Raw genomic sequence first — 21,043 nt, 5'->3', positions numbered from 1 at the left:
AGTTAGGACATAACAGTTCTCCTCTGTATTAGAATAGTAATTATATCAAATTGGAGTCATGATATCTGCCTCCACAGCTGCAAGAGGACAAGATCCGGGCACTGCAGGAGAAAGTAGAGCTGAGCGAACAGAAGCTGACCCAGTATGCTAAGCTACCCGATGTGGAGCAGGAGCTAAAGCAACGCATGGAGGCACTCCACCAGGTTAGTCAGTCACTCATTTGCAAACAGTTCAGTCAATATAGTTTTTTCACTTTAACTTGGCACAGATTTTCATCCTTTTGCAGCTTCTATTCATGTAGATCAGTTGCCAAAAATGACTGCTACAGCCCTGCATCCATTCCATAGCACTTCTGTATGATGGCATCATATTGTGGTGTTTATGTATTATTATAGTTGAGCATTCAAGATGGAGGAATAGCAGTCTTTGGCCAAATTAAAGTGAAAAGATTCTAGTTAGGGTTGCCACTCCAAGTTCACATAGCTGCTAAGCATGCTTTCAAATGGTGTTAATAGGTTGCAAAGCATAAAGGTCTCTAAAAAGTCATTAAGTAACAAGTTACAATTCCTAGAGTAGGTAAGTGTCCGTGAAAAATAATGTTGTTGGTGCGTGGACATAAATAGACCTAGTATAAGTACTGTTGTAGTAGCAGTAGTTGCATTGCCAGGCTCATCTGAATGCCATCCCAGTGGACTGCAAGCCAAAGATACCCTTCTTCTGCAATCTTCCTTTTTCCTGTAGGAGGATAGGAAGGGGATTGAGAGATATTTGTATAACTGGACATATCCATTGCCTGGTTGTATTGGTGCTAGCATGTGAAGGCATCCCTCTCCAGCACCGAAGTTGCTATAAAATCGTTAAATTGACAAGCTTATCAGTAAGTAGGGTGCAGCCACAAGAGTCCAGTCAGCAAAACAATATTTCCAGTTTTGTCTAAAGCATAATTACAGCTGACAAAACATGACAATATGTTCATTTTGGGAGGGACATTTTAAACCGGACTGGCTTGATATTGCTTTCTTTGACACCTTCATTACAAAACATCTCTCTTAATTTGAATGATATTAAAGTGTACTTGTAAGAATATAATTAAAATTATGTCATTGTAATGAAGGGATTAATACTATAGTTTAGATAATATGCATATTTTCTGTTGTTGCTCACTTTGCCTATTTTCCATGCAGGTGCAGGAAAAACATGGTAGTGCGGAGGACCGAATTCAGCGCCTGGAAAACCAGCTGGATGAGAAGGGGGCTGAGCTTTTGCGTCTCAATCAGCGGCTAAAGATGAATGAGGAGCACAACTCTAGACTCTCAGCCACAGTTGACAAATTACTTCAAGGTGAAATAAACTTGCATGATATACAGTTAGTCCTCATTTAAAGTTATTTCAGTTCTAGTTGTTTCTCTATCAAGATACTGATTAATTAACATCTATTCTTCACTTCAGTTTGCTTCTGATTCATTATGTAGGTCTTTAGAAGTCAGAAGTGAATGTTCTTACTCTTGACCTCTGATTCATGAACTGAAAACTTGTTTCACTTAATTGTGTCACATAAACCAGCATTTCGCCGATATATATTCTGGAATTTAAGTGTGAACTGACTGTACAGTAGTTGATTAATTTGTAAGAGTACAGGTCCTGTCCCACTTACAAATGGGTTATGTTTCAAGAAACTGCTCGTAAGTCGATTTTTTCATAAATCGAAAATGCATTGAATACACCTAACCAACCGAACATTATAGACTAGCCAAGCCTACCAAGCCTTTTAAACGTGCTTAGAACAGTTACATTAGCCTACAATTGGGCAAAATCATTAACACAAAGCCTATTTTATAATAATGTGTTGAATATCACATGTAATTCCATGTAATTTGTTGAATATTTTATTGAAAGTACAAATTCATATGTGTGAAAATTAGTAAGTTGAGCGTTTGTTAGTGGGGGAGGACCTGTAGTTATTATGGTATGTGCCTCTCAAACATTTGAAGAGTGACATAATCAAATAAAGCACATAATGTAGATTTATTTGCTTGTAAGGTGACACAAAATATAGCAAAGGTATGCAGTAAGTCCCTATCAAAAGCAGTCCTTCTTTTTTTTTTTTTTTCCCCTCCCCCCACACAAAATTACTGATTTCATGCTTTTAAAGCTCCATCTTATAAAGCTCATGTGCCATTTTGTCCAAATTTACTGCAACAGATTGGGAACAAGTTAAGGTATTTCGGAACACATTTCTGACTTTAAGCATGAGGACTTCCCAGGGGTAAATAATGAGATACGTACTCCTGGTGTGGAGGGTACAGGATTGGGTGATGGATGCAGGGGTGAGAGACATGAGGTGGAAGCATGGGGTGGAGAGGTATATGAGTGTGGATGGTATGGGTTGAAGGGAAAGTTTCATTATGGTGGAGAACATTATGATTTGGAGGCAATTTATTCAGAGCCAACCCATCTGAGGGTGGAAGTGAAACTGAGACTGTATTGGAAGAACACAAGTCAGAAGTGAGATGATCAGCAGTGAATTACTTGAGTGGAACATGTGGAATGACATTGAGAGACAGGTAGTCAAATGAGTAAGTGAAGGTGCATAATGGTATTGCTGTGATTGTGCTGGAAAGGGGATGTGCCTGGAGATAGTTTGGCCATGTGAAGAGAATGAGAAATGGACTAGGTGAGTGTAATGAGTGAGGTGGAGAGGAGGAGGGGAAAGAGAAGACCAAGGTTGAGATGGAGGGATAGGATGGAGAGGTGTATGGTCAGGAGGGTGTGAGTTGTAGACAGGGCAGGCTTATTCTGAAGGACAGGATGATTTGTTTGTGGCCACGCCTTCTGGGGTTCATATGTGTGGCTATAGACAGACAGATAAATAGGTGGACTATACAGTAGATATATAGAAAGACACACTATATTATGACATGATACTTAATCTCATCTTCATTTTTCTCTCTCTCCACCCTTCAGAATCCAATGAGCGGCTACAGGTACACTTAAAGGAACGAATGAGAGCGCTGGAAGAGAAGAACCTCCTGACGGCAGAGCTGGAGAAGACCCGCAAGATTCTAGAGGACTCCACTCAAGAGAAAGTAAGCTTGGGAATGGGGCTGGCCTGGTTTAGAATTAGAGTTCAGGTTAGGTGGAAAGATTTGAGGAGTGGTTTAGAAGGAAGAGTTTGTGGGATGAGTTAAAAAGTAAGATTTAACATTTAAGGATAGAAGGAAAGATTTAAAGTTTAGATTCAAAGGTAGGGTTTAAGGTGTTAGATGTAAAGGTTTAAGTTTTATAAGGAAAGATTTAAATTAGAAAAAAATGTATGGTGTAAGTTAGATGGGAAGATTTGTAGCTGTAGATTAGAAAGGAAGATGTAAAAGAAAACTGCAAGTGTGAGTTAAGAGGATAGATTCAATTTGTCACTTACAAGTGTATGAGCTGTGAGTTAGAAAGAAGGTTTAAATTAGAAGAAGATATTTATGGTGTAAGTTAGAAGGAAAGCTTTGTAGCTGGAGATTAGGAGGGAAGACTTAAAAGGAAAACTATAAGTGTGAGTTAAAAGAGTTAAAAGGATAGATTCAGTTTGCCACTTACAAGCATATGAGCTGTGAATTAGAAAGAAAGGTTTAAGTTGAAAGATTTAAGGTGTGAATAAGATGAGAAAATTTAAGATTTAAGTTAGAAGGGAAAAGGGTGTGAAGATCAGATATTTGTTCTAAGATGTTTAGTGGAGAAGTGTCAAGAGAAGGTAAAGAGGCTGCCTTCATGGACTTGGAGAAAGCTTATGACAGAATAGATAGGCAAGGTATGTGGAAGGTGTTAAGAATATATGGAGTGGAGGGGAAATTGCTGAGTGCTGTGAAGAGTATGTACGAAGGAGCTAGGGCTACGGTGCGAGTGGATAAGGAGCTGAGTGAGTTCTTTGATCTCAGTGTGGGACTGAAACTGGGTTATGTGATGTCTCCATGGCTGTTTAATATATACATGGATGGGGTTGTAAAGGAGGTGCAAGGTAGGGCAGTGGGTGTGGGGGTGGCTGTAATGAATGAGGGTGAGATGTGGAAGATTCCGGTGTTGCTGTTTGCTGATGATACAGTATTGTTGAGTGAAGATGAGTGGGAGTTGCAAGGTTTGGTGAAAGAATTTAGGACAGTGTGTAGGAAGAGGAATCTGAATGTTAATGTAAACAAGAGTAAAGTTATGGTGTTTGAGAGGAATGAAGTCACAGAATGCACTGTGAGGTTGGTTGGTGAGGATATGGAGAATGTGAGTGCATTCAAGTACTTGGGTAGTGTGATGAGTAAGGATGAAACTTTTGGGGATGAAGTGTTTGAAAGGGTACAGCAGGGAAGGAAGGTTGTTGGTTCCCTGAAGGCAGTGATGAGAAATAGGGAGGTGAGTATGGAAGTTAAGAAGTCACTGCTTGATAGTATTGTGATCCCTACCCTTATGTATGGAAGCGAGGCATGGACTTTGCTAGAGGGGAGCAAGTCAAGAATGAGAGCAGTGGAAATGAGTTACTTGAGAGGAGCATGTGGAGTGACATGGAGGGACAGGTTGACAAATGAAGAAGTGAAGAAATGTTGTGGGGTGGATGTGGATGTGGTTGAGAAGATTAGGAGAAATACACTGAGTTGGTTTGGACATGTAGAGAGAATGGAGAATGAAAGACTGACTAAGAGGGTGTATGTAGGTGAAATGGAGGGAGGGCAGAGAGAGGGGAAGACTGAGGATGAGGTGGAAGGATGGAGTTGAGAGGTATATGAGGGAGGGGGGAGTGAGTTTGGGGGAAGGTAGTCAAATGGTGGGTGACAGAGCAACTTGGAGGCATTTTGTCTGTGGCCACCCTTTGCTGGGTTAGGGCGTTGGGATATAGATAGATAGATAGATAGATAAAAGTTAGAATTGGATGATATTGAATGAGTTATAATCATATTTATCTTCTCAGTAGAATGAAATATGATTTAACTGATTCATAATAAAGTTGAGATTGACGTACAGTTGAACAGTATCAAATTTGATTTTATTGTAATTTACAGTAGACTTAATAAACCTACTTAATATATACAGGTTTTCCTGGGACTTACCACACTAACTTGTGGAGGTGATTCTATGGCAAATTTTGATTTAAAAATGCCATATCAACATGGGTTCAATTCTAACACATTACGGAGTTACAGTTACTGATGACCTTGTGGGCGAAAATGGCCTCCCTCATAAGTGAGCCAGAAGGTCTTCATTAAATGTAGCCTTATAAAGGTTGAGCATTGGACCCATATTGAAGTAGTATTTTCTAATCAAAAGCAGCCCTAGAATCACATCCTAAAGTTAGTGTATCAAGTTCCATGACAACCTGTATAAGTGAAACTCATGATATGTTAAATTAAACTAAATTTGAGATGGATTGATGTGTCTGTAGGAGATGTTAATCTGTTACTTTTTACAGAGTTAATTAAGTGTCTCTTCTGTCTGTCTTAAACATTGCATACCTTCTACCATCTTCCTTCCATCATTACACTGCAATTCACCACTCACTTCTCTTTTCTCTTTTCTATTTAAGTTCATTTGCAGTCGTCATGCTGCTTGCTTGTTTTATAATGAAACACATTTGTCACTATACATTTGTAATGATTTATACTGTGCTTGCTTTTTGCGATGGTGACAGGGATGGTCTTGTCCACTGTACCTTTATGTCATCTAGTTCAACATGGAACTTTTTACTGCATTTTGTTTAGTCTTAATTTCCTAGTTATGTGAAATATTTAGCTGCGAGTCATTGCAAATAATCTTATTGTAAATGGTAACAGTCTCATAATAAAATGATAGCATTAACAATCAGTCCAAATTATCTAGTGTTTGTCTTAGCCTGGTGCCACCATTTATGGCAAGAATGTTTTTTAGGTGTCTGAATTTTGAAAAATGATCGGTCAAAGATGTATGCAAGTTCCCAGTTTTTCTGGTCATTTATGGAAAATCATAAGTATTATGATTTTTTACCATGCATACGACATTACAGAACACATTGAACAGCCTGATAGTGAAGTTATGTACACTTTTCACATGCCGAGGTTTCATAAATGGTTGTCCAAAATTGTGGAGTACTGGCGCCTTTACAATTGTTGTCTCAACCTTTCCTGTATGATGACGTAATGTCTGTTTTATTCTTGGTCTTTCCAGTCTATATTATTTGCCTTTGGAGAGACTCTTTGAATTGAGGAGCTATTTATAGCCTTCATTAATCCCTTCAGTAAGAGTTGCTTTTCATAATCTGAGTGAAAATATCTGGATGTAGCAAGAATAAATTTTTAAATGTCATCTGATTGAGGAAGTTAAGAATACTGTATGACTTCTATGTTTCATTAATTCCTTTCTAATTGGCACCCCAACTGTTTTTGATGTTTGCAGTATTGTTACCATTGTTAATGATCATTTGCTTTAGTTCATGACTCAGTATATATTATTCCACATTATTATTAGTATCATAAGGTTTTGCTTAAATGTTTTGCTTAACAGTTATTTTCCTGTCAGCTGGTAAGTCAGTGTTTTTCTCTTAATTACCCATTTCACTCAAATGATGTCTTTTATATTCTGTTATTGCTACCATCAGACACTTTTATTCAGCTTTGGAGAGACTTTTCAAATGGGTGGAATTAGGTTTAGCCTTCATTAATACATTCACTGCCTTAGACCTATCTGAAAGTTCATAAAATTGTATGGTGGTAGCAAGCATAAGATATGGAAATGTATAATTAGATTGAAGGGGTAAAAAAAAAAAAAAATCTTTTGTTAGTTTTATAGTTGCAGTAAGAGGTTGTGTTGCAAAATGATGTGTAGTAACAGTATCAGAATTTTCCCCACATTCATGCAGGTAATTCTTTTGAAGAAATTAATGTGTCTTTTATTCTGTTCTTCTGCTGGCAGATGATTTTATTCAGTGTAGGGAGGTGAGAAGACAGGAAGAAATCAGTAGGATAGAAGTTGTGGAAGCAATGAAGAAAGTTAAATCGGGGAAAGCCCCAGGAATTGATGGAGTGTGTGGTGAAATGCTGAAGCATGGGGGAGAGATAGTACTAGAATGGATGTGGAACATGTGCAGATTGGCCTGGGAGGAAGGTAGAGTCCCAGAGGATTGGAAGTCAGGTATAATTATTCCCTTGTACAAAGGAAAAGGGGAAAAAGAAGTGTGTGGTAATCATAGGGGCATTTGTCTTCTTAGTATAATAGGAAAAGTGTATGATAGGATACTTATTGACAGAGTTAGAGAAAGAACAGAGAAATTAGTTGGAGAAGAACAGGGAGGCTTTAGGAAGGGAAGAGGTTGTGTAGATCAGATATTCATTCTTAGATCTTTAGTGTAAAAGTTTCTAGAGAAGGGAAAGAAGTTGTATGCGGCTTTCATGGATTTGGAGAAAGCATATGACAGGGTGGATAGACAAGGATTGTGGAAAGTGTTAAGAATATATGGAGTAGATGGGAAGTTGTTGAATGCTGTGAAGAGTATGTACGATGGTGCGAAGGCTGCAGTGCGTGTGGATGGTGAACTAAGTGAATTTTTCTCTTTGAAAGTTGGTTTGAAACAGGGATGTGTCATGTCTCCATGGTTGTTCAATCTGTACATGGATGGGGTAATAAAAGAGGTACAAGGTAGGGCAGTGGATGTTGGAGTGGCCCTGGTGAGAGAGGATAGTGTTTGGAAACTCCCTGTACTGTTGTTTGCAGATGATACTGTGTTGTTGAGTGAAGACGAAGGGGAGCTGCAAGGCTTGGTGGATAAGTTTGGGAGAGTGTGTAAGAAACAGAATCTACAGGTGAATGTAGGGAAGAGTAAAGTGATGGTCTTTGAGAGAGGTGAAGTCAGTGAATGTACAGCGAGGTTGAATGGTGAGGAATTGGAAAATGTGAGTACGTTTAAGTACTTGGGTAGTGTGATGAGTAAGGATGGAGGTTTGGAGGGTGAAGTGGTTGAAAGAGTACAGCAGGGAAGAAAGGTTGCTGGTTCTTTGAAAGCAGTGATAAGAAACAGGGAAGTGAGCATAGAAGTGAAAAAGTTACTACATGACAGTATTGTGATACCAACTCTAATGTACGGAAGTGAAGCTTGGATGCTGTTGGAAGGACACAAGTCAAGAGTGAGAGCAGTGGAAATGAGTTATTTAAGAGGAGCCTGTGGAGTCACATGGAGAGACAGGCTGACGAATTAGGATATAAAGGAGCGTTGTGGTGTTGATGTGGATGTGATAGGAAGCGTTATGAGGAACACACTGAGGTGGTTTGGCCATGTGGAGAGGATGGAGGGTGAAAGACTGACGAAGAGAGTGTATGTGAGTGAGGTGGAGGGGGGAAGAGGGAGGGGGAGGCCGAGGATGAGATGGAGGGATGGGGTGGAGAGGTATATGAGAGAGGGGGGGGGTGAGTTGGGAGCAGGGGAGTGAAATGGCGGGGGACAGGGCGACTTGGAGGCGATTTGTTTGTGGCCACCCCAAACGGGATTGAGGCATCTGGCAATAGATAGATAGATAGGAACACCTCTGACTGTGAAAGGGAACTGTCTTCATTTAACCCCTTCAGTACAGGAGGTCCTTCCTAAACTGAATAAAACTTTCCGTTAGCAGCAGCAGGAATGATATATAAAGATACCATACTGAACAGGTTAATACTTAGATATATGTAATTATCACCAATACAGTACTTAAGTGTTTCATGCCATTACATTATATTGAGTTGCTTGTCTGCAGAGAACAAGGTGCTGTAATATTAACCACTGTATATAGGAAGTATCAGTTTAGTTCCACACTGCTTACTTGGTACAGTATCTTGGAAGGGAAATTTGGTGATGCTGAACATATTGTTATAAAGTGCAGAACATTATTCAGTTCAAAAGTATAACCCAGTAGAAGATATATATACCAAATTGAATGCTGGGGAAAAAAATTGCTTTTTCTCTTTTCATATCATCTTGACAGGTAACAGAACACTCAGATATGAGATAGGTTGTATGCCCGTGTTTAGATCACAATTTGATTTATATATTGGATTTGACAGAAGCTTATTTTGCAGTATTGTGTAAATTCAATCTTGTTTCACTGTGACAAGGTTATTGATAAAATGTAATAGAATTGTGAGAAGCAATAGACAGATAGTAAAGTGTTGTAGATATAGTGTGTGTTAGTGTGTAACATCAGCTGTCATGACCCCTTGTCACTTTAAAGGAACGAGTTCAACAAGAACTGGAAAACTTGAAGGGGGAGATGGAGAACCTCTTCCAGCAAGGGTTGGTGGGGTAAGTCGCCACCTCAGCAAGACTCACATCATCTCGCTCTCAGGACCTCACCCCTTCCTCTTCTACCTTTCTCCTTTTTTCACTCCTTCCAGCACCTCTTGGCAGTCAGTCTCTCTCATTCCCTTTCATTCGCAGCCCTTCTTTCTCACTCCCCCTGTTATTCTCAGCCCATCTTTCATCTTCCCTCCCATATTCTGAGTCCAGCCTTGTTTTCTTTTCACGTTTCTCATTTTCTCTCGTATTCTCCCCTCTCATTCTTTTTCATCTTCATCTTTTTCTGTTTCTGTTCTTCTTCTGTTGCATCTTTTTTCTCATTCCATTGTTTTTAACATGGTTTTGTTACCATCTTTTTCCATTTCCATACCTGTTTTCACTCTCCCATTTTTTTTCTGTCATTTTCTCTTTTCATTCTTTTTATATCATATGTTAGGACTCCATATTATAATTACAAATCTCATAAAAAGACTTTGTAGTAACTTGTTGATTACTTATATATATATTAAAGTTGTGGACGAGTGGTTGTTATACTTGAGTAGTTTTGTAAGTATGATAATCTTCGTTCCCATTTGTCATGCAATGACAGGAGAGGTAAAGATGAGTATGGGACTATTTTTATTTGTCTTGGAAATATCAACAAAGTCTCTCACACACGAGTGAAGTATAAAGTAGAGTCCCGCTAGCTACCTCTCTCTCTCTCTCTCTCTCTCCCATGTTGCTAAGCCCTTCTCCCTACTACCTGCCGGTTCTATGGCCTGTCTCCTTCTGAGCTCTGGTTCCTAAATTCTGGTGTAGCAGGGGTCGTGTCACGTGTGTTACACTGTTGTTGGAAAGTTCTAGAAGCCTGTGTGTGAGTATGTGTGTATGTGTGTGTATGGTCACAAGGCGCTGTCGTGTGCCTATAAAGCATTCCTTGAGTTAAGAGTGTGTAAGCATGTTTAGCATTGCTTGATTCTCGCAGACACAATACCTTATCATCTGACTTCCTGCTTCTATCTGTCTCTCTATCTATCTATTTATCTATTTATCTATTATGATTTGTAATTATAATATGGAGTCCTAACAATATTTCTCTTTCCATTTTTTTTTTTCTTTTTTTTCCCCACCCTGTCCATTCATTTTGTTTCTCATCTTTCCCCCCTTCCATTCTTTCTTTGTATCATCCTGCGCTCCCCCTTTTCTCCGTCGCATCTGAGCTGAGAGTACTGTGACGTGGGAGGCCTCATTATGCCTAACACATTGCTCCCAAAAATGTCAACATGCTCATTGCTTACCATACACCCAGCATCAGTGCTCAACTGTAATACAAGCATATTAAATATTCTCTTGAGTTCTTAATATTTTGACCCCAGCCTGTTGAACAAAATTGATAAATTTAAGTTGCAGGGTAACTCCTCCAGTATCAAGAGCTTCCTTTGTGTATGTCAACGAGATTGAAATTAGGAAAACCTATAGTAACAGCCTGTAGAAAGATGTAGGGTCCTGAGGCTAGGGTGCCGTAGCCAAGGACATTTGAAAATTAACGAAATGTCAGCCTTCACTTGACTATGCTGTCCCAATTGGAGCTGCCAAGTAGCTTTTTGGCCTAGTAGCTTTGAGTTCTTGCTCTTGATTGAAGGGTCAAGTGTTTGATCTCACCCAAGGACCATTGGTTAGCATCAAACAGGGCATTCGGCTAGAGACACCTAATTCCTCTAAACAGAGGCATCACTTTAGCTTCTCACCAAGAGAGGAGTGCATGGTGTAAAAACTGCATCAACATTGTCATCTGAGCATTGAATCTGAGATGGTAACCATGAGTTCAGCAGTGAGCATTGTGACAATACTTGGGCTGTGCACTGCTTGCCTGGGTCGCACTTCACACATCCTCCTACCTTTCATCAATTTTTTGGCTCTGAATGTGTGCTTGATGTCTGGCTTATAGACCCGTTTAGTTTTACATTTTCTATTTTGCCACCACAGAGTGAAATAGTGAAAGAATTGTCCAGACGGCAACTGGAAGCAGAACAACTGAAGCAACAAATTTTGCAACAGGAGATTGCCTTCAATATTAAACAGACAGAAGCACTGACCAGGTAATAAAGGAGATGTGGTGTTCCACAAATCACACAGATCACACCGACACAGAAACTTGCCTAACAGTGTCGATTTGATGAAATATTTTCATTTCTGTTCCTAGTACCTCCAGGCAGTTTTATTCAACTGAAGAGGGATTATTCAAACTGGAAGGACCAGGTCACTGTTAGAGGATGTTCCCAGATTGCATAAAATTATATGGTAATTGGAAAAATAAATTGCAAAAAGATGTCACTGGATTGAAAGATATAACACCTTCAGTCCAGGGATGTCATTGTCATTGTATTATTGCTACCATGTGAGTTTATGGAGTTTAAAGAGAGCCCTATCATAGAGCAGAAGTTAATGAAAGCTGTTTCTAACAACTTCCAGTTAAAAAAGTCAATCCCAAGCTGAATAAAATCATTGGAAGCTAACAAGAATGAAAATTGAAAATACATCATCAGATTGAAGAGGTTAACCCCATCAATTCAGTGTTGTAATTTCTTGCTACCTCTGGATTATTTTATTCAGCTGGGGGGAGACTTCTTGTACTGAAGAGGGGTAAATGAATTCAAAATTTAATCCCTCTAGCCTGAAAAGTCTCTGCAAAGCTAAATTAAATAGGTGGTTGAAATATTCATCTCTCCATCATCCAGTCCTATGTTGCTCCATGAGGAGCATAGGAGCCTGGGGCTTGGCAGGTTGGTCCTGACATTTAAGATGAGAGTGACCAGCCTCACTCATCCCTGAGTGGCATTACATGAGCAATAAACCCCAGCCTCACTCATTCCTGAGTGGCATTACATGAGCAATAAACCCCAACCACCCCTTGGATATAAACCTGCACAGGCTCAATCAAACTGGTGTGCCTTGATTATCCACTATACCACTGGGCACCATAATTTGGTTGTATGGTTACCACCCAATGTAGTACGTATCTTCCTGGTGTACAGGAAACTCCTTGGCTTGTCACTCAGTGTAGTCACCCATAGGCAGAAGGAAGAGGAAAGAATGAAGGAAAGAAAGACAGAAGAGAGAGTTTAAAGCCACCAGTAGGCAGAAGGAAGAGGAAAGAATGAAGGAAAGATAGAGAGAAGAGGAAAGATGGAAGAGAGGAAAGGGCAGACACCCAAAGCAGCACAACGTAGAGTGAGTGGATGTTGAGCGCCCCACCTATGGTAGAAATAACATATAGAAAAATATGTTGTCGTAGGTAAGGGGTTAACCCACCTGTGGTAAAAATAACAAATAGAAAAATATGTTGTCATAGATAAGGAGTTAAATTACTTTACTGTTATCAATGAGTAGGGTGTTTGTATGAAATAGAACCCAGTCTCACAGTCCAATAATATTTAATAGTTCACCAACAGAAATAAGTATCAGCGTTGTATGTAATGGTATCTAATCATGTATTATATAGTCTGAATCAGATTGAACTTAAACCTGAATGTTTGAAGGATCAGAAAGCTTGTAGGCGAGATGAAGTAAGGTGGAGTGGTTTCTGTTTTTTAGTAATGGCATAGTTTGGACTCAAAGCAAAGACTATCCCAAAACTTTTGCTGGACTGGACCAGACTGGACTGATAGGAATGTACAAACAGTTTTCGTGGATGTGATTAACTACAGGGAATTTAAGTCTAAGCTTCCAATCCAGCCAATTGATCACAGTTTAATTAACTGAACCCTCCTCTGTGATCACCATCACATATGAAAGACAACAGTATTGCCACTTAAAACAATTATCCCTTGATGGCAGTGGTAACAGCCAGTCCCATGTTATCCCCTTCAGGTGTAAGGGCATAATGCTAACCTACTGTAGTCCCCAACTTTGACCCTATACAGCTTGGTATTTATGCAAAAGGCAAATCTCTGCACAGTAACAGATGAAAACATTAGAGAAATGGGATTAGGAAAACACTAAATTGTGTATAAGATGATAAATTATTACATTTAGTTTTGTAGATTGGACAGTAACTTCATAGCATGCACTAGGAAGCATAGTTGCTGTTGTCAGGAATTTGATATGAGGGACGCTAGTTAATGTGCATACAAGAAGAACCCCGATATTGATCAAGTATTCTGGTTGGTTTAGGAGATTTTATAACATTTTTTCTCAGTTTTTACTCATTCTTATACTCTTTAACTATTTGCCCTGATAACTTACTTTTTATTTTATTCTTGCTGCCTTTAGACAGTTTTTATGTGGTTTGGGAGAACAGTTTTGAACTGAATGGATTAGATAGTCTTCAGTAACCCATTCAGTATGAATGAACTTTCCAGACGTGAATAAAGTTGCTTGGTTGTCGCAAAAATAGTGTAAAATATATCATCAGTTTGAAGGGGATAATATCCTCTTGTATGTTACTGACACAATCTATATCGATATTAATAAGCTATAAATACAATAATAACATAGAAGGCAATATGAAGGTGTAATATGGAAACTGAATTGATTAGAAAGTGTTACAAAGTCCTCTGTGCAGTGAGAATATAACTTAATGTGTTATTCATAATGTACATATGTATACATAACCATGTACATACAGTAGATAACCATCATGTACATATATATATGTATACACATAGATAAATTTTTCAAGGTAGTTCCCAACCCCTCCTAGTGCTGCCGGCTTATTACCAACTAATGTCACCATGTATCGTAAGCTGCCCATCAAAAATGTACCTCTTAAGTGTTTTACAGTACACCTTTGCTATTTATCATAACCTACTTTGCTTTGAACTTAACTTATCTCTGCATGATCAGAAATTATAAAAATGCCATCTAATGTGTTTAACATAACCTTAATCCTAGTGCATGTGAAATTGATGTGTGTTCATTTGTATTACAATTTTGGTGTAAAAAAATTATAAAGAAAATTTAATAGGTGGAAATATAGGAATGGTAAGTAAATCAGAACTATTTATGGTTATTATATGGAAGTACAGTATTTAGGAACAGTTTTATCAGTATTAGAAGTGTATCGTTATCCCAGTCCAGTGATGTATTTGTCAGTACAGTACGGGTATTGTTCTTGCTATATGCTGCTGATTTTATTCAACTTGGGAATTATCTGTAAAAGTGAAGGAGTATATTAAAGGCTCTTTCTGTCCCCTTGAGATTCCAGTGTCTCCCCTAAGCTGAGTAATACCATCTGATATATTCAAGATTAAGATATAAAATACATCACTGGAGTGAAAGGCGTAATGTTAGTGCCAGAGGAGTATGGTGTGGACAAGTTTGGTGAGTAATATATTTAGTGACATATAAAAAGAAGGTATTGAGTTGTCTGCCATTGTTATTGAGGGACAAACTTTGTAATTTTTGTATAGAACTCTTTTTTTATTAGGCATTAACCTCTTCAGTGATGGGATTTTTTTTTTTTTTTTTTTTTTTTTTTTTTTTAAATAAATCCTTTGTGGTAGATGGGGATGCCCATCATCCACTCACTCAGTTTAGGGATCCCTTATGGTCTCTACGCCAATGGTTTCCTGTACTCAGGAAACCATTTACTATGCTTTGTGGTAACCATATAACGTGGGTTTTTGGCCGGATTAAGTGTCCCCCAGATTCTCCTGTCTAGAATCACTTAATCATGACAAATATTTCAAAGAGCCTCAGAGAGCCCAATACCTGCCCAAGGCCTCAACCAAATGGACAGATCTGCATGGCCATGTGAAATGTGAGAGGTGTGAATGAGGAGAGCAAGAGGGTGGAAGGGGAGAATGTGTTTAAGCATGCAAGATATACCGTGATGGCATTGTGTGAAACAAAGTTGAAAGGGTGTGAAGTGGAGGAGTGGGAGGGTGGAAAGTGTGTGATGTCTGGCATGAATGGGCAAGGAAGATGCAAGGAAGGAGTTGCTTTGTTGATGAATGAAGTGAGACAGAGTGGAGTGAGAGATTACAGATGTGTCAGCTGCGAGATGTATATATGTTAAGTTCAAGTTTGAGAAGGTGAAAATGGCTGTGATTGTAGCATATGCATTGTGTGATGACAGGAGAGAGAGAAAGACAGGGTTTGGGATGAGCTGGATGAAGCAGTGGGAGAAATGCCAAGGAGCTATAAAGTGATTGCAATGGGTGATATCAATGGGAGAGTAGGCATTGGTCCTGAGGATGGCATAATGGGCTGTAATGGAGTGCCAGGAGAAAATGAAACTGGGAAGCAACTGAAGGATTTGTGTTAGGAAAGGAGATTATGCACTTGTAACTCTTATTTCAAACAAAGATGCACATAAATATATATGGTATAGAGAGAACAGGGATCGTATTGAAAGAAGCCTCATTGATTATGAGCTCGTAGAAAGGTCGATGCTGGGAATGGTTGTTGATACGAGGGCTGTGAGAGGATGATGTTCAGGTCTGTCGGATCATATGACTGTGGTATGCAAGATCAAGCTGAGAGGAGTGAGGTGGACCAGGAGAGAGAGGAACAGTCAGGGAGAAAGACTGAAAGTCGAGAAGCTGAGGATCAAAGAAATGGCAGATGAATACAGGACCAAAGTAGGGAAGGAGTTAGAATCTGTGAATTGGAATGAAATGATCTGGACAGCCTGTGGAATGCACATAGGGATTGCTTAGTTAGTAATGCTAAAACGGTCTGTGGTGTGGCAAGAATAACATCAAAGAAGAAAGGTATGGCATGGTGGGATGAAGAAGTTAAGAAAGCAGTGGAGGAAAAGAGGAACAAGTGGCAAGAGTGGTTACAGGACAGGGTTTCAGTTGAAGTAACTGAATATATTGAGAGCAAGAAGCACATAAGGTGACTAGTGAAGAGGAAAAGGAAGGAGGTCATTGATGATCTAGGAAGAAAAATGAATGCAAATTACTCTGAAAATGGAAAGTTATTCTGGAAGGAGGTGTGGAAATATAGAAGTGACAGCAGAAAGAAATGTGAAAATGTGAAAGATGCAAGTGGTAGATTATTAACCCATGGGGATGAAGTACAGACCAAATGGAAAGAATATTTTGAAAGCCTGATGAATGGGAATAGAGAGATCAGAGCTACTGTAAACATGATTGGTTTTCGGGGTGTGCGGAGAAAGAATTTAGTGACAGGAAACGTGACATTTGCAGAGGTGAAGAACGCTGTGAAGTGGCCAAAATATGGGAAAGCAGCTGGGGTTGATGAGGTGTATGTATAGATGATTAAGTGTAATGGAGAGAGCGGAATGAAGTGCGTGTTGAAGATATGTAAGAAGTCATGGATGAGTGAAACTGCCAGCAGAATGGAAAAAGGCTGTGACTGTACCCCTGTACAAAAATAAAGCCGAGCGAAGTGAGTGCGAGAATTATTGTGGCATAAGTTTATTGAGTGTGGTAGGAAAGATGTATGGAAGAATTATTATAGAGAAAGTAAGAGAGATATCAGAAGTCCTGGAGAGTGATGAACAGGGTGGCTTTAGGAGTGGCAGAGGTTGTGTGGATCAAATATTTGCAGTAAGACAGATAGTGGAGAAAGCCTGTGAGAAGGACTGTAAGGTGTTGATGGCATTCAGGGATCTGGAAAAAACATATGACAAAGTAGTCAGAGAAGAATTGTGGAAGGTTTTGCGCATGTATGATGTAGATGGTAAGCTGGTAGGTGCCGTCAAGAGTTTTTATGATGGTAGTGAAGCATGTGTAAGGTTAAATGGACATCTAAGTGAATGGTTCACGATTGGTGTGGGTGTGCGGCGAGGTTGTGTGATGTCCCCATGGTTGTTTAATATGTATGTATGGATGGGTGGTAAGAGAAGTAAAAACATGAGTAATGGAGAGGGGGATAGCATTGGTAATGAATGGTGATGGATGGAATATCTCAAATTTGTTGTATGCTGAAGATGCAGTACTACTTTATAGATACCAGACAAGAACTTGGTAGACTAGTGCAGAGTTTTGCTGATGTGTGTGGGCATCGTGCCTTGAGAGTAAATGTAGAAAAGAATAAAGTGATGGTTATTGAGAGAGAAGGTGACTCCCAGTGTGATGTTACAGTGAACAGAGAGAGACTGAAATTGGTGAGAGAGTTCAGATACCTGGGTACAGTGATAAAACATTGCAAAACAAATGGAAAGTAGAGTGACACAAGGAAGGAAAGTAGCTGGTGCAATGAAGGCCTTGATAAGAAACAGAGGCTTGAATGTTACAGCTGCACGAGGCTTGCATGAAGGAGTGTTAGTGCCATTTTTAACTTATAGATGTGAGGCAGTAGTGTGGGATGAAAATGAAAAGTCAAGAGTGAGAGCAGTGGAGATTGGATGGATGAGGAATGTATGTTTTTTTTTTTTTTTTTTTTTTTTTTTTTTTTTTTTTAAGATAATGAATGGAGGAAGGAAAAACCAAGGGAAAATAATAAGTCCATGTGCCTAAAGGCATCCTCCATTCATAAAATATTTATAACAACTGGATTTAAATTGAAGTGGATTAAATGTTTGTGGGAAACAACTCCCAGGAAGTGAATTCCAGAGAGTAGTAGTTCTGGGGATAAATGAATTTTGATAAGCAGAGGTTCTGCATGGCGGGGGAGAGAGTGTGAGTTCATGGGCACTCCCAGCTGCCCGAGTAGTTCGGGAGAAAATGTGAAGGGGAGTCACAATTGAAGCTAGTTCGTCGGTGCACTTACGGTAAAATATCGATAAAATAATGCTAAAGAAGCAACATCTCTGCGTACTGATAATGGAGGAAAGTCCTGCGTAATGGCAGGATTATTGATTAATCTAATGGCTTTATTTTGAATTTTGTCCAACTGCCTCAATGCAACCGCTCCACATCCACTCAATAGTGGTGAACAGTATTCAGTCTGAGAACGCACATGACTTTTGTATATTGTGGCCATCTGCTTGTCAGTGAAGAACTCACAAACCCTGTACATAAGTCCCAATTTTTTGGAGTGGCGTACAGAGAGTGGATAGGTTATAAAATAGTGTGATTCGTGAAAGATGTGGAGCGAGGAAGTCTGTGGACACGAGAATCGAAGAGTGTACTGAGATGGTATGGTTATGCAGAGAGAATGAATAGCAATAGTGGTGAAAAAGGTATAGCTGCGCGAATTTGAAAGAGGGAGGAGGCAAGGTAGGCCAAGAAGAAGATGGAGGCATATGGTGGATGAGTGTGTGAGGAAGAGAGGTTTGGAAGTCGATGAGGCTAGGGGACTGACAAGAGATCGAGCTGGCTGGATGAGTATTGTGAGGAGAAGCACATGATCAGGGATTTGGCACCCCTTTTTAACGTGACAGTGTCCGGTGTGACTCTATCGGATACGTTTATATGAAGCTACAGAACGTGGTGAATGTTTTTTGTGTATCAGACAGAGCCAGGATTCCGGGGGCTTGAATGATGAGTGAATGGATGCGTGGCCTGTTGGACTGGGCAAATTTGGGCTGTCTGGACATTGCTACTCCTCACACTGCCCTAGGTTGGGAAAGGAGGTCCGGATGATGATAATGATGATGGTACCTAATTATTTTATTCTGTATTTGGGAGGTATAGTGATGGTGCAAAGTTTTTTTTTTTTTTTTTTTTTTTTTTAAATCCTGCTGCTACCTGATGATTTTATTCTGTATTTGGGAGACATCTTGTAGTGATGGTGTAAAGAAAGGCTCATCAGTTTCAAAAGTGTCTCCAAAGCTGAGTAAAATTGTCTCGTGGGAACAAGAATAAACCAGAGTAATACATCACTGGGTTTTGTTGTTGCTCAACCCCTGTCTGTCTGGCCGAGCACACCTATCATCCACCAGCAAACAACCACCCCTGCCGGGTTTTCCCATGCAGTGAACCATGTTCCCTTCCAGCTGACCACCTTGCCACAGTGAGGTGCAGGAAATAATGTGGAGATTTGGTTCCCGGATGGATGCTGTATTTGTCCCTTCTCCCAGTTGACAGGGGCACTATAGCAAACTCCACTGCACCCCATTATCTGGTTTTATGGTTACCACTCAGCACAGTAAATTGTTTCCTGGATTGCAGAAAACCATTAGTGTAAAGCCACCTGAAGTGGAAAGAAGAGTAATAAAGATTGACAGGATGGAAAGGGAGAAGCAGGTAGAAAGGATTGCAGACAGAGAGATAGAATGAGATAGGAGAAGGATGAAGTAGGCAGCACTGCATCAAGTGAGTGTTGAAATGAATAACAGTGATTATCCATGCAGTGAAGTACATACTGATAGGCAGAGGCAGAGAGGGAAGAGAAATATAATGATTGATGTTGTGCTTGGTTGTGTTGTGGCACTGTCCTCCTACAGCTGTTGCAGCATGCCTGTTTCTTGGCACTGATAGCCTGTCTTCTGTAACATAAGGACAGTCAGGTGATAACTTACTGATAATTTGTTACTTAAAGTCTTTATTTGTGGTATAATTCAGGAATTCATTAAGTAGAGAGATACAGTATTTTAAGACATTGGAAGTTCATTGTTTTATCGTGATTGACAAGAATGAAAAACCTATAGGAAAATATTGAAATGACATTTCTTTTAGTAAATTACTGTTGTTGATGCTTTTGCGACTTTTAGTTCAAGTTATTTTCAGTGAAGTGAATGGATCACAAGGAAATGTTTACTGTACCTGTTTGTATGGATATCTTGTGTTGAAGTTACCATTATGCTTGGTTAGGTCACTGGGATTCATGAGGGCGTTGTCATGTATAGTACAGATGACAATAGTGTAGTAAAAACAGGCGTCTTTTAAGCAGAGATCTCTCACTGTACGTGTGGTTTTCCCTTGATAAATAACGCTAAATACAGATGCAGTAAGAATCAGATTATCTGTCTTTAACATTAGCTTTGTACAACAACATGAATCGTGAACCACTGTATAGTGTAGCAGAACAAAATAGCAAAGTAATCTTTTTAGTCATTCAGTCTGATGATGTATTTTCTGTTTTTCTTGCTACTTCCAGACTGTTTTATTAATCTTAGGAAAGAGAAGCTTCAAACCATAGGGTTAGACATAGCCTTCATTAACCCTTTCACTACCACAGTATTGATTCTTCTTGACTAAAATAAGATTGTCTAGTGTTAGTAGGATTGCAATTCAAAAGTACGTTATATCATGGTTGGGGTTTAGAATTATATGGTTACCTGTTCTACCATTACCAGTTCCATCCCGGTATAGGATATGATGACCAGTGATTCCTTATTTTTTGTTTATTCTTGCAACTCCCAGACAATTTTACTTAGTTAAGAACACCATATTGCTGTAGTGAAGGAGCTAATAAAGGCTGTATTCAACCCTTGTAGTCTGAATAAATCACTTTAGCAGAATACCTTTGTCTGGAAGTAGCATGAATAGAACAGAAAATCATTATCAGACCGTTGTTTTGGTCTCAGGCTTATCCAAATTGAAGCTGGTGAACTACAGGCTGAAGAAGTCCTTTCAAGTTGCTCATTCTTGCACTTCTTCCTCTTCCATTTGGGAGATAGGGAGAAGGATCCATCCATCCATCATTCAATCCTACGTTGCCCCATGAGGAGCATAAGAGCTTGGGGGTAGGCAAATTTGTCCTGACAGTTAAGATGAGAGTGACCAGCCTCACTCATCCCTGAGTGGCATTACATAAGCAATAACTCCAACCATCCCTTGGATATAAACCTTCACCGGCTCAGTCCGATTGGAGCACCACAATTACCCACTAAACCACCAGGTGCCATTATTTGGTTATATGGTTACCACCCAGCATAGTAAATGGTTTCCTGGTGTACAGGAAACCATTCGGCTTGTCACTTAGTGTAGAGTCACCCAA

General features: G+C 39.5%; 1 protein-coding gene across 1 annotated transcript in view; it reads left to right on the top strand.

Moving 5' to 3' along the window:
* The window catches only part of Liprin-alpha (PTPRF interacting protein alpha), a 332,503-nt gene that overhangs the window by 125,681 nt on the left and 185,779 nt on the right, over positions 1-21,043 (top strand). Inside the window, exons 9-12 of the mRNA XM_080280589.1 lie at positions 78-210; positions 1,174-1,341; positions 2,965-3,086; positions 11,231-11,343. Of these exons, the coding sequence (XP_080136715.1) occupies positions 78-210; positions 1,174-1,341; positions 2,965-3,086; positions 11,231-11,343 (536 nt within the window). The remainder of the gene's footprint in view (positions 1-77; positions 211-1,173; positions 1,342-2,964; positions 3,087-11,230; positions 11,344-21,043) is intronic.

The sequence above is a fragment of the Coenobita brevimanus genome, chromosome 85 (genome assembly GCF_032717465.1).
Source record: "Coenobita brevimanus isolate Jiangsu-jjx chromosome 85, ASM3271746v2, whole genome shotgun sequence".
NCBI lineage: Eukaryota > Metazoa > Arthropoda > Malacostraca > Decapoda > Coenobitidae > Coenobita > Coenobita brevimanus.
This window is presented reverse-complemented; position numbering and strand designations above follow the sequence as displayed.